At 43.6% G+C, this 14,658-nt stretch overlaps 1 protein-coding gene across 7 annotated transcripts in view; it reads left to right on the top strand.

Moving 5' to 3' along the window:
* rin1b (Ras and Rab interactor 1b) overlaps positions 1–14,093 on the top strand; it is a 44,644-nt gene extending 30,551 nt beyond the window's left edge. For all 7 annotated transcript variants that reach the window (XM_082528218.1, XM_082528212.1, XM_082528216.1 and 4 more), the window contains 4 exons: positions 4,285–4,593; positions 5,001–5,132; positions 6,843–7,012; positions 11,985–14,093. In XM_082528218.1, coding sequence (XP_082384344.1) covers positions 4,285–4,593; positions 5,001–5,132; positions 6,843–7,012; positions 11,985–12,308 — 935 coding nt within the window. In that variant the 3' untranslated portion in view covers positions 12,309–14,093. The remainder of the gene's footprint in view (positions 1–4,284; positions 4,594–5,000; positions 5,133–6,842; positions 7,013–11,984) is intronic.
* The last annotated feature ends 565 nt before the right edge of the window (positions 14,094–14,658 follow it).

Genomic DNA, 14,658 nt, shown 5'->3' with positions numbered 1-14,658 from the left:
TCACTTGAAGAGCAGCACGATTCAGAGGAGGGTGGGAGGGAGAGATCGAAATAGGCAGGTTACTTTGAAAATGTAATCAGTTACTGAACTGTGAGTAACAACTCAAAAAATAAAAGGGAAAAAAGAGAGAAAAGAAAAAGTCAGCTTTTTTTCTGTACCTGGGTTGTAATCACATTACATGTAATCTATTACTCTCCAGAGCTGTGTGTGTGAGAGAGAGAGAGATGGCGCAGAGAGGGAGGTGGATAAACAGAGACTAGAGGGTGGGAATGATTGATCACAAGGGGGAGTGCTATAGTGAGGTAGATGGGGGAGATGTTCAAGGATTATGCAGCAGGGAAACATGAAGCATGGAGAGGAGGGAGTGGAGGATATTGATGATGAGTGGAAAAACAGTGTGCACTGGAGAATTGTTACCCACTTAGTCAGGACTGCCCACTGACTGCAGGAGAACCACCGAGTGTGTGTTTTTTACACGTGTAAGGGAAGGCTCGCATGTGAACCGTTACATGTACACGAGTTCACTGTTCTCACCCCAAAACAAAATGAAAAACAAAACAAAACAAAAAAATAAACACACTCCTGAGCTTTTCAGAGGATGAGAAAATGTCATTTCTGATTACATGATCAGGGAGGTTTAAACGGGTCGTTTAACATTTGCAGAAATATGCTCGTTTCTTCATTGGAGGCAGGTTTTAAAGCGTGTTTTATCTTTAGGGGAATGTAAGTGAGGACCTGCTGAACAGAAAGCTAAGGTTTACCCTTATTTCAGTTCTGTGACATCTGTGAAGCACTTCTCTAAGAATTGTGGGTAAGCAGGCGAGACTAGAGCGAGGAGGGAGCCAGGTTTGTGCAAGCGAGGTGGAAAATTGGCTGGGAGATACAAAGGAGTTCCCAGAAAAACTAACAAAGATGAGAAAGTATAGCTTATGCCTGCTGCTAGTTAGAGCCACTATTGTAGTTTCTGGGATCCCTAGTTTATGTAATGAATACACAGTATTGCCAGAAGTATTCATTCACCCATCCAAATCATTGTTCAAATTAAATCCATGACCACAGGTGTTTAAAATCGAACACCTAGGCCTGCAGACTGCTTCTACAAGCCGTGATAGGACGTCGCCTGTGCAACCAGTCCAGTTAATAAATTTCCTCACTGCTGTTAGTGGTATTATAAGTGGAAGCGATTGGGAACGACAGCAACTGAGCCATGAAGTAGTAGTCAAAGGTTCAGTCGCACAGGAACGCGTAATGCTTCAGCACATCAACATGTCCAACATTTTGGACAATTAAATGTCCCCAACCTTGGCAGCAGTTTGGGGATGTCCCCTTCCTGTTCCAACATTACTTTGCGCCAGTACACAAAACAAGGTCCATAAAGACATGAATGAATGAGTGTGCTTTGACAGAACTTGACTGACTTGCACAGAGTCCTGACCTCAGCCCCAAAAAACACCTTTGGGATGAATTAGATTGGAGACTGAGAGCCAGGCCTTCTCGTCCAACATCAGTGTCTGACCTCACAAATGTTCTTCTGGAAGAATGTTTAAAAATTCCCACAAACACTCCTAAACCATGTGGAAAGACTTCCCAGAAGAGCTGAAACTGTTATAGCTGCGATGGGTGGGCGGACATCATTTTGAAGAAGGTATTATTATTAATTATAATGATACTATGCAATCAAAACTGCCAGGATGTTTGCCATAAATTGTGGAAACTTGTTTCTGCCACTAAAAAGACTCAAAAATTCGACTAAAACTGAAGTTTCAATTTTGAGATAATAACTAAAAAATTTTGATTTAGCTCTACCTGCTAATAATTTGTAACTTTCAATGATGGAAATAAGCGTTCACAATAAATTGTCAGAAGGTTGTAGATCGCCTTTTGTTTGTTTAATCTTTTTTACACGGTATCTCACCACCTTCAGTCTTCCCAGGCTTTAACACGCCCAAAGCGATGAGAGATGATCGAAATGACAGTCTAGACATTTTTTTCTTGGAGCAGTTATGTGCTGCTGTAACTATGTCTTGACTAAGAATAGCAGGCACAAATCCCAGTCTCAGTCTGCAGCCAGAGGAGGACTGCTGATCACTTTGATTTGTGTTACCTTGAAACGATTCCTGTGTCTCTGCAAAGGTTTGTGCTCTGAGAAAAGGGTTAATGGAAAAACTGTGCCGGGAGGTGAACTGCAGGGAGGGTCGCTTTCAGGTTAATGTGACCATGCAAAATAGGAGCTGTTTCTACAAACACTCACTCTGCACTACAGCAGAAGAGTTTGAACAACATTTCGCTCAGCAATAATCTCCCGAATCCAAAGCACATCTGATTTTATATGATGTGAGGCAAAACAGAAAGCACACAGTCAAGTACAGTACGCTCTGTAAGTAATGTGTGTTAGTAGTTAAACCTTTTAAGGCTGTAATTTGTGTTTCTGTGGATCGCTCCATTAAGCGTACTTTGTCAGATCCATTGCTATCTGAATTATTATTTTCCTCTAAATGAAGGTTCTAAATAAATAATCTAAATATTAATTTGAAACCAGACAATGGGACTTGACACGGCGTGGGCGAGATCATTAAAAAAAATCAAGCCAATGTTATTTGTTGGAATTTTTTTTATGTATTTTCATATATTTGTCTGTTTTCTGAAGGTAATTTTACTTTATGTGCACTTTATCGCAGGTCACTGGATGATGGCTGAGTATTTGAGAGCAGTAATCGTTAAAATAAATGTAGATAAAATGTTACGGTCCCTAATGGTCCCCCGCCCCCCACTTAGACATTTCCAGGATTTTGTAAATGGAGTGGCAGTGGGCTGGGATGCAGAGCCAGCCGTGGGGTCTCATGGGAAATCAGGAACAAATACTAAACCGAACCACTTGAAAATTGGTTAAAATTTCAGCAAGGTTAATGAGGTCATTATTTTAATTGATTTCATTAATCCATTAGCATCAGGATTGTTACTGCGCTGCAGCATGGGTGTTGATACCGTACAGGGAGGCAGCACTGAAGCACAAGACTCAGGTGTGAAGTAAAAAAAGTTCTTCTATTGACTAGTGAGCACAAGGAACAGTGTCTCAAATATGCTTTCTTTTAAGTTCACTTTTGCAACGTTTATTTTACTGAACTGTGGTTTTATCTTGCTTGTTGTGCAAAGTACATTTACTTTTAACCTTGTTGCTTTTAAATGTGCCATAGAAAACAACTGACATTGGCATTTATCTAGAAATATTAAATTGAATAAATTATAACATTTAAAGCTCATATACAGCCCTGCCTTTGCAGATTTATTGTGTGAAAAGTGAAACTGCATGAGAATTTAAACACAGTCTTGTGATGAATAGTTGTTTTGCAAAGTGGAAAAAAGAATTTAGATATTTAACCTAAGTAACAGTTATAATCCCATTTAACTAGCTTAATAGTTCAAATATATGTAAAGTACCTAAAGTAAATGTACTAATGATGTTTTGGGGTTATAATTATTGATTTACTGATGTGTGAATCTCTTTAATTTGCAAAATAAGAAGTAACGAAAGCTTTAAAAACAAATGGCGTATGAAGTGGAATAATTGCATTCCAAGTATAGAATACATGGAAATATTTAAATGTAGTACAAGTACATTAAATCTATGTGAAGTACTTGAGTAAATGTACTCAGTTACATTCCTACTAGTCCTATCTGTGCTCTCATCCAGTGGTATCAGGAACTACAAGATTAACATTCCTCTGGTTTGAAGGTGCTGCTTTGGTGGTGGGGGAATCACATTTTGAGGGTGGGCTGGTGCCCACCCATGCCCACCTTCTAGACACGCCTCTGCAGAAGACCAAACCACAATATAGGAGGGGGAGCCAATTTTTTAATTGTATTTTTATTGTTTAAATATAAAATTACCTGAAGAATTTTGAGGGGTTGTTGTTATATTTATAGTTATATTTACAGTGATGCACAGTGGAACAACACTGTTCCTCACCCAAAAAGGTGATTACGTCATTTGGAAGAAGGTGCGGCCCCAAGATCCTCTTCTAGAGACGTACCTTTGTTTTAATTTCCATGGGTGCTTCTCAAAATGCAGGACAGAATAAAAACTGGAAAAAAAGCTTTTCTTCTGCTTTTTCTTAATTTAAAAGGAATTTCATGCATTATGAAAAGTGTTGCTGCAGACCTTTCTGTGTCAGTATTTCCCAGTTGCACAAAACACAAAAATTAGTTCTCTTCCTTCCTTGTGCATCAGTTTGTCAGAATAAATGCTGGTTTTCCCGAATAACAAGCCCCTCCCCTTTTTCGCAGACCTGGCGTTGGAGCGCTCCATGTTCTCCTGTGTGCTCAGGCCTCTGAGGTCCCACCTCGAGAAAGCCCTGGTCGCTTTGCACAATCAGGACGGCTCCACCCAGCGTCTCACCCAGAACCTGCTCCGGCTGAAAGGGGACGCCACCATGGAAAGGCTCGGTGTTCGGACGGGCGTTCCAGACAGCCGAGAAGTGGAGAGGGTGAAGCAGAAACTGGTCCTGATGCAGCGGACGCACTCGCCCATCGACAAGGTGCTGCTGCTGCTCCAAGTGTGCAAGTGTGTGCACAAGGCCATGGGGTCCTTACACGGTGAGACTGCTGGATGCTGCACAGACAGAAACACAGGTAGCCAGAGATGGAGTCACTTCAGCTGGAGTTTTATGTGGATTTGTGATGTTTTTAGTTAAAGATCAGGTTTGAGACTGGAGACTTTTCACTTTCTGTAGCGTTTACAGATAAAGGGCTTTGTCGCTGCTGCTTGTGATCCTGGCTGTAAAAAAAAAAAAAAAGAAAGACGAAAAAATGAAGGTCAGGCGTCTCTGCAGAGCCATTCTTCACTGTCAAAACCTTCACATTTCAAACTGTATCTGTGTGGGCAGCAGCACAACCTGCTTGCTTTTGTACACTTGTTTATTTGGTACAATGTTCATTTCAAGCTGTCAGAAAGAACGATGACAGCCTCTTCTTTTCCTTTCCTTCTCTTAATATATATGCAGGACAGGAAGTTAGCTGGGACGACTTCCTGCCGTCGTTGTCTTATGTGATCGTGGAGTGTAACAAGCCTCACATCCTCATAGAGGTGGAGTACATGATGGAGCTGCTGGAGCCCTCGTGGCTCGGAGGAGAGGGTAGGTCCTAAACTGTGGCATCGGTCGCACCGCAACACTGTATCAGGTCGTCCCAGGATATCTTTGGTACAACAGCCATCATTAAACCTCTGTTACTGTGCAGCGCAGGAGCAGCTATCACAATAGTTTTGTTACATTTGCTGTCTTTGTTTTGGGACAGCACAGTGCATAACTGAGTTAGGTTATTTTTAATCACCGTCTGTAATAGCCAGACAACATAAACATTTGATGATATAATAATCAAAAGTAATTTATGGGCCAAAGGCCAAATAGGACCAAATTACTTCTCAGGTGCTTTTGATTCCTCTGAGTTTGGGGGTCAACCATCCAAAGCAATAAACAATGCACGAGAGAGATAAAAAAGAGAGTGTCGGTAGGGTGGCGGGGATGGAGACAAGTCTCAGGGGTGATTTATGACAGAAGGATGGCAGCATGAGTGAAGTTTTACAAAATGGGAGTGAGATCTGCTGTGATGTATGTTTTGGAGACGGTGGTACTGACAAAAAAGACAGGAGACCGAGCTGGAGATGAAATGAGTAGATCAGAGCGACGGCGCAGGTTGAGCAGTTTGGAGAGAAAGTTAGAGAAACAAGGGTCAGAGGGTTTGGACATGTGCAGAGGAGGAAGAGTGGATATATTTGACAAAGGATGTTGAAGGTGGAGCTGCCAGGCAGGAGGAGAAGAGGAAGAGCACAGAGGAGATTCATGGGTGTAGTGAATGAGGAGTGTTGGTGTGACGGAGGAGGATAGGGTGAGATGGAGGCAGATGACCCGCCGCAGCATCTCGTAAAGGAAGCAGCTGAAAGAGGAAGAAGAAATCAAATTGTATCCAGACTGGAATATTTTTAAGTGCAACCTTAAACTGTTTTTAAAAAGGTCATTCACAAGTGATTTGGTGTTTTTTTGTTGTGTGAAGCTTTTCTTATGTGTTTTTATGTTTATATGGTGGCAATGCAAATTACTCTAACGAACACTGTGCTGTTGAACTTCTACTAATACTACATACCTAGTCCCATATAAAGAAAAGTGACTTTAATGAATAAATTCGATTAGTAGAAATAAAACACTGATGCAAAACTTTTGTAGATACTTGGATGTATTTGATAATCAAAAATCGTCAGGGATGCAGGAGAGAGGACACAAGTGTGAAAACGGCAAAGGAAGACAAACAGGAATTAAAACCAGAAGAGACACACACAAAAAGCTAACCTTTCAATCTAAAACAGGAAGTTAAAGATGAAAAACTAACAAAAGACAGAGAGAAGGAACACAGGTAACAGCAAAATAAAAAGAACAGATATTATGAAGGTTTATGACAGCTAGTTAATTTTTTTTTCCTGGTTTCAAAAATACACATTTTCAGATATTACCACAAATCTGCGTTTGATGATTCACATTTTACTCGCTTTTTGTCTTAAAATTGCACTGACTGTTCATAATCTACTCTGTCTTATTTGTATTTTGGTAGCTATTACTACATTATTATTATATTATTATCCTCTATTATTAATTCGTACCTCTGACTTACACAGGAAGAGTGTAGGAAGTGAATTTAGGAAGTAAATAAAAAAAAAATCTCTTGAAAGCAGAACATGGCAGTGAAGTTTAAGACAATCTTTTTAAGGACAGAGTAGGAGGAAGTACTATGTGATGCAAGATTTAGTCCTGTTTTTACACTCTTTTTCCCTCCTACACCTTTTTCGCCTACAGGTGGCTACTACCTGACCAGCGTGTACGCCAGCCTGCATCTGATCCAGAGCCTGGACAAGGAGCAGCCGTTCTCGGGCTGCCTGACGCCAGAGGTCCAAGAAGCGCTGAAAGAGTGGAGCTGCAGACGGAGCCGAGAGGCCCAGAGACAGAAAGAGAATCAGCAGAGCCAAGTAGGCGCCGCCTGCTTCGATTGTAGCAGTGCACAAGCCCTAGTAGCATTACATGTGGGTTTGTTGTGGAGTAATGTAGTATACAGCCTTCACACAAACCTCTCTTGTGTGAAATGGTGATTTATGTGTGGACAGCTGCTTATTATGCAGTGAGACAACTCTAATGGGATATTTTGGCCCGTGTGGACGACTTAACGACAGAAACGGTTTAAAGACACGAAACTAAATCTTACAGGTGGATGAATGACGATCAAAAGAAAAACAAACACATGTGAGGCGGATGTCTTATTTTTTTCTTTCTTTAATCTGTTTTTCTACATGAAGGTTATTACAAACGCAGGGAATTGGATTAAACTGATAATATGGATAAAGAAACTAATGCTAATCAGTAGCTTTGCAGAAATCTCCTTACAGTTTTGAGCTTTCTTGGATAACTCTGGTCAAGCCTGTAAAAGTGTGGCTTTTATTCCATTTTTCTTGGACTGGCTCCATAATGTAGTGGTTTGCACGTTTGCCCAACAAGCAGAAGATCTCTGGTTTGATCCCAGGAGGAGATGCAAATCCCTTTGAGGTTGAATCAGTAGGGGCATCTGGCATAAAGAAAATGTGCCAAATTAAACACGCAGAGCTACCCTGCTGTGGCACCCTGTTGGGAATTAGGGAGCAGCCAAAGTAAGCTTTTATTTTATTCTATACTTCTTGGCAGATTTTCTCAGCCTGATGGGATGCAAGGCGCCTATTCAGACCTCTCGACTGATGTTTTGTGGCGTTTAAGTCTGGGATTTGATGGGGTCACTTAGCGACAGGCAGAGAGCTGCTTTGAGGCCACTCCAGAGTGGCTGTTTGGTTATTAGCTTCAAGTCACTGTCATGCTAAAAAGGTGAACCGTCGCCTGTTTGTCAGGTGGTTTATCTCCGTCTCTCTGCTCTGATCAGTCTGCCTTTCCCTCAGATTGATGCTATTTCCAAGCAGTGCCTGGCGTTTCCTGGACATCCACCATTTCACACATGCTGACACTCCAACGGATGGATTCAAGGGGGTTTTAGGGGTGTCAGCACGGGGTTTGGTATCTTAACCAAGGATACTTAGACATGTGGCCTGGAGCAGTCAGAGATTAACCCATTGACCTTCTGATTGGACCTGCTGTAACACCTGAGCTACAGCTGCCCAGTGTAAGAAGCAAAGCATCAGACTTGGGTATTAAACAGTCTATCCCCTGCGCGCTCACCAGCACATCTTAGATTGTAAGAAAGAGGAAGTAATTGTAGGAGCTGCTTGAAGTAAGATAAGATAAGATAACCTTTATTAGTCCCACACGTGGGAAATTTGTTTTGTCACAGCAGGAAGTGGACAGTGCAAAAGTTATGAGGCAAAAATTAGAATACAATAAGAATAAATACAGTACACAGCTGTACAGAATAGAATAAAATAAAATACTATATACAGTAGAATAAAATAAAATAAATATACAATAAGATAAAAATAGAATACAAATACAAATACTATATACAACTGAGTAAAAATACAACGATGACAGAAAGGATTATTGCACTTAGTATTATTGCATATGTATGGATGTGTGTGCTTGATCAGTTAAAGTCTTTATTATGGAGTCTGACAGCAGTGGGGAGGAAAGACCTGCGAAATCTCTCCGTCCCACACCGTGGGTGCCGCAGTCTCCCACTGAAGGAGCTGCTCAGTGCTGTCACAGTCTGCTGCATGGGGTGGGAGATGTTGTCCAACAGGGATGACAGCTTAGCCGCCGTTCTCCTGTCACTCACCACCTCCACTGGGTCCAGAGGGCATCCTAGAACAGAGCTGGCCCTTCGGATCACCCTGTTCAGTCTCTTCCTGTCCCCAGCAGAGATGCTGCCGCCCCAGCAGACCACGCCATAAAAGATAGCAGAAGCCACCACAGAGTCATAGAAGGTCTTCAGGAGTGGGCCCTCCACTCCAAACGACCTGAGTCTCCGCAGCAGGTACAGCCTGCTCTGCCCTTTCCTGTAGAGGGCGTCTGAGTTATGAGTCCAGTCCAGTCTATTGTTCAGATGAACACCAAGGTACCTGTAGCTGTCCACAGCCTCAATGTCCATACCTTGGATGTTCAGTGGTTGCAGTGGAGAATGCTTGTGCCTGCGGAAGTCTACCACCAGTTCCTTGGTTTTACTGGCGTTGATCTGGAGGTAGTTCAGCTGGCACCAGTCCACAAAGTCTTGAGTCAGTCCTCTGTACTCCTTGTCGTCCCCATCAGTGATGAGGCCGACTATTGCAGAGTCATCAGAGAACTTCTGCAGGAAGCACTGGGTGGAATTGTGGGAGAAGTCTGCAGTGTAGATGGTGAAGAGGAACGGAAAAGTCTAATTCGCAGCAAGGATGTGGACATTTTATGTCCTGCATCCTGCACGCTCAGTCCTGCTGCTATTTCCAGGTTTAAGAAGACATCGGAGGACAACTATCTCCTGTCCCAATCTTTTACTCTAAATGTTTTTGGGGTTATAAGGCTCATCAGAACAGAATATCTATCCATCAAGGTTCCAGTTCAGGATGCTCGGACTGCAGGGCTAACACAGAGAGACAGACAGCTATTCACATTCACACCTATGGGCAACTTAGAATCATCAGTTACGTTAACCCCACTAACTGCATCTCTTTGGACTGTGGGAGGAAGCCAGAGTACCCGGAGAGAACATGCAAACGCCACACAGGTGGGGTCGAACCCAGTGAGGCAACAGTGCTAATCACCACTCCACCATGCCGCCTATCAGACCAGAACATCTTTTACTCAGATGTTCTCAATCTGCAGGTTTTGTTCTATTTGCAGAGGAGTCTACTTTGGGGTTTTGATTTCACCCCTTCACCAAGAAACTGTGTGTTTGATTTATCAGTTTGGCAGTTTCAGCATAATTACAGAGTTACTAGAAATAGCTTGTTTAGTAAATGTGAATACTTTCTGGATCTACTCTAGCTTATCTCATACAAGGGCCAAGACAAGTGTTTCCATGCAGCTGCAAAGCTTCTGCATGCTGCTTTGACTAGTGCTGGTGTTGGACAGCAGTATAGCTTTAACCATTTTCTGCACGTTTATGGATTAAACACAAAGCTGCACTCAGAAGCAGGCTACCCTGGCTTCGTCTTTGACTGTCAGAGAATAACAAAGCAAATCATCGCTTGATGGCACCAGTTAAAATCTCTTTTCTTCTGGCAGAACAATCAAAGTCTCTCTCGTATCAAACGTGTGGTCTTTGCAGCTTGGAGCGGCCAGCATCTGCTTAGAACTGTCACAGTGCGCTTTGGCACATAAAAATTGCACGAAAGAAGCAAGCGACATCGAAAAAGAGGTGCTAATCCATCCAAAGAGGTCAGATATTACAGCACATTAATTACACTGATGGCAACACAGTGTTGAGCAACATCACACTGTCCTCTATCTGTGACTCTGGCAGGTGGGGTAGAAAAAAAAGGAGCAGTGATCCACATTTGACTCAAAGTTGATTTCGGGCATCACCGCTGAAGCTTCTTGATGAAGTCGGGGACAGAGCTGGAGTTTTTGGAAAGCCGGTTTTTAAATCAGAGGTGAAAGAGCACACCTGGATTTCCCTGTTTTGGTTTTCTGAGTGCAAACACGTTTCAAATTCATTTGGGGGGATTAGTTTTTAGACATTTTTAGAGGTAATCCTCTGATCTGGGGCCGCTGGCTTACGACCGGTCGTGCACTAATGCGCGCTCACACACACACTAACACACACGCACGCTGACTTTTTACCTACACTCTCCTATTATCATCCTGCTGGCCCCACGTTTGTGTAACGGTCCACCAGATGCCATGGAAAACAGGCATTGTCATCCACAACGTTTCTGTCTCGTCACGTGGTTCCTCTCCTGGCTTCAAATAGCCGATCTAACTCACCCGGCAGCCAGATTTTCCACTGACACAGGCGGGGATCAGTGAGCCAAGTGCTATGAAGAAGTGGGCGGTCAGATAACATGAAATTTATTGAGCTGCATCTACCCATCGAAGCAGGCAAACACAATATGCACACGGACAGCGAGGAGCTCAGTGACTCTGTAAGTTCTGATAATGGCTGACCTGTTGATTATATTTGCTACTGACTGCTTTTTCTTTCTTTTTTTCTGCTTCTTTTAAAAGCCACTTATTCGTCTGTGGTGTGTGTGTGTGTTGAGGGAGGCAGGCTGGATGGTTTGTCTGTTTGTGTGTTTCCGTGAGCGACAGGGAAGAGGATTCTCCCTGGTTTCTCAAGGTTGGATGTTTGGTAAAAAGGATTATGTCCAGCATGTTTTCACAGTGTGTGTGTGTGTGTGCTTTACAGAGAGTTGTGAGGGCGTCTGTAGGTGGTCGAATCTGACATTATGTAATGGCTCAAGTGCCTGAAGAGCAGCGATTGTTGCGATAGACCTGTTAGTTTTGGGTTTGCTCGCTTTTTGCTCTGTGGAAAATGTGAAAAAAGTTTGTGTCTGCTGAGTGGTGGCGGTGGTGGAGGAGAGGGGGGGGGACTTCAGCAGAGCACCAGAGCAGAGCGAGTTTAATGGATGATATTTGAGTTTGGAAGTGGACTCGCTCGAGTGGATTTATGCCGGGAGTTTGTCAGTGAAGCTGTAACATGAAGCAGAGCAGGGGAAAACAGAGCAGTTTCATGAAGATGGCTTTCGCGTGAAGCTCTCGGACCTGCCGGCTGTGTGTGGGAAGCAGGAGCTTTGTTTAAGAGGCATTTTTCTTTCATGAACGTCCTTTTTCTGATTTTTGGTTTTTTTTTGGCTCATTTATTGTGGCAGCGTATCAGCCCGTGCTTATACAGTCCTCACTCCTCCTCTGACTCCATCTCTCTCCTCCCCCTCGTTTGCCCTCACTCCATAAGCCTCTTGACCTGTGTTTTGCATAAATACAGTATATATATTCACTCCTTTTCTCTCTCTCCCTCTCTTTCTCTCTTCCTCCCTCCCTCGCTGCCTCCAGAGGTGCGTTCGGATACTGTTCCAGGACGGGGAGCGGAGCGCCGTGCGGACGTTGCAGTGGAGAGCCGGGGAGACGAGCCAGGCCCTGGCGCAGCTGTGTGCCGCCACCTTCGGAGTGTCCGACCCGCAGCAATACACCCTGTACTGGCGCAGCGGCGGCGAGATGAGGGCCCTGCCGCCCCAGGCCCAGCCCCAGGACCTGGCCAGCCACAGCGAGGGAGGCCCCTCGCTCTCCTACCTGAGGACCGACCACGACTTCAGCAAGATGCGGCGGCTCACCAGGGGTGGCGCCGTGGACCTGAGCGAGTCGGTGTGTGAGGAGTGAGTGGGAGGCATAGAGGAGGAAGGAGGAGGAAGGAAGGAAGGAAGGAAGGAAAGGAAGGAGGAGGAGGAGATGGATGGTGGCTCTTGCTTTCTCTCTCTCTTTCTCTCTCTTGTTCTGTCTCTTTTCTCTCTCCGACGGTGTGTTGTGTCTCGTCGTGGGTCGGGACTTTTTCGTGACAAACTGCAGCCCTTCTCCAGACCAGGAGCAGAGCTTTAAAACAAACAAACAAACAAACAAATGGTAAACTCTTCCCTAAATGGACCGACGTGCAGAACAGAGCAGGACCAACGTAGGGGAGTGTTGCCAAAAAGTTGTACCATGTACCACTCAGTGTGGCTGCTAGTGTAAAGGAGTGTGCTGCTTGTGACAATGGAAAATGTGTAATAAATGGATTTTGGTTGTTATTTGAAACATGAACCCAGAGTTATACCACGAAGTGATTACATCATTAAAAACAAAACAAAAAAAAACATGTGAAGAGGCTCGAATCCAAAGACAAATTCTGTGAGACTACTGTTGCCTGGAAACTAATCACTTCCTGCGAGCGCGCGCCGCAAGAAGGCAAATAGTCCACCGCGGTGATGTAACCCTTCCACTGTATAGTTCTGGGTGAAAATTGGATATTTTATTACTTTTTTGGGGGGGTTTTGCTCCTTTTATGTGTAAATGTCTGCAGATTGATTGCTGGATGGAACTATGCTGTTAAAAAGTGGGGGTACGAGGCTTTCTGTGCCCCCCTCCCTCCCTTCCCCCCACCCCAGTGACAAAAAAGGGGAGATGTGTGATAGCCACGACCAAACCTCAATACCAAAGGGACGAAAAAAGAAGATAAAAGAAAGGCCATCTTGTGACACAACAGCTGTTTGCTTTGAAAGAAATCATGAGGGAAGCTTTAAATCAGCTGTTTATTTTTAGGCTCCCCCACAAAGACTATTTTATTTTTACTTCCTGAAGAGAAAAAAAAAGGAAAGCAAAGAAGAAGAAGAAGCTCTTCTCCCAGCTTGCGTATTCTATTTAATGGTTTTGGCAGGTGGAGTAATGGGCAAGTAGGAGGGAAGTGATAGAAAGGCATCATCTCTCTCTGTTTTTAAACCAAGTGAGGGAAGAAAAAAGACGGAAGCGCATCACATCCACACACCAGGACAACAGATTTTACTGAATGACTCGCGAATGTATTTAAAATCTCTCTCAGTGTTTATTCCTTTTCAGAACTGCATCCGTTTCATGTTTCGATTCACCGCTTTTGAGTTCTACTGTTGGCCGAGCCTGTTTTTCTTTCTTTTTGTTATAAGCGGACTGAGAGGACAGTCTGACCAATAAAACCGGGAGCCTCGCGGCGACTGGTAGAATGTAAATGTGCACGTCGCCAGCCTCTTGGTGACTTCCTGCTGCAAGTCATCACTATCGACTCACTGTTCGACTCAGTGTCGTTATCGATGATCATTATTGTGTGTATTTAAAACTTTGAATAGTTGAATTTGTTGGGTAGATATCGAACCTAAACATGTGGACATTCCAACATTTCTGGAGTTTTTGGATCAGCCGAGTCGGGGGAGGGGAGGAGGTTCAGTTTTGAGATGTGTTTTGAACATTATTGCATGCTTTTTTCATTTTAACGCGAAGGTTCTGCGAATGTGGCGTGCGCGTATGTGTGCGTGTACGTGTGCGTGTATGTGTGCGTGAAGCATGTGTTCATTGTGAGAGCTCACTATTTCTTTTCAGTGTAAAAACACATGACTGTATTTTGTCAGGTAACTCAGTATCGCAATAAAAAAAATTGCAATATCCGTTCGCCGTGTGGTTACGGTGAGTGAAGTGCTGGAGTGGGGTTGGGAGTGTTGACGGGTGCAGATTTAACCACCAGATGGCAGCAAATACTAACACTGTCATTTCACACCTTCACATTAATTTCTTACTGACTTTGAGTGTTGAGACTTATCATTGACTATTTAGTAATTCATGTATTAATCCATTAATTAACCCATTAAGCCAAGTCCTGCTTTTGGATTTATTATCATGTTATTTAAAAGGTCTCATGGAAAAAAAGATTAAATTATATTTTTTAAATGAAAGGCACTAACATCTGCACTCATTGGTCACTAGTACCAGGTTGGAGCCCTGTTTTCCTTCAGAGCTGCTTTAATACTTCATGGCACAGATTCCTCGGGAATGTCGGTCCATGTTGACATGACAGCATCACACAGTTGGTGCTCATCCATGATGAGAATCTCCTCTTCATCCACATCCCAAAAGTGCTCTGTCGGCCTGAGATCTCGTGGCTGTGGAGGTCATTTGAGTTCAGTGGACCCATTGTCATGTTCAAGAAACCGGTTTCATCTGAGCTTTGGGA

Source organism: Aulonocara stuartgranti (genome assembly GCF_965226115.1).
Source record: "Aulonocara stuartgranti genome assembly, chromosome: 3".
In the NCBI taxonomy this organism is placed as follows: domain Eukaryota; kingdom Metazoa; phylum Chordata; class Actinopteri; order Cichliformes; family Cichlidae; genus Aulonocara; species Aulonocara stuartgranti.
Note: the sequence above shows the minus strand (reverse complement) of the source record. Positions and strands in the feature narration are given on the sequence as shown.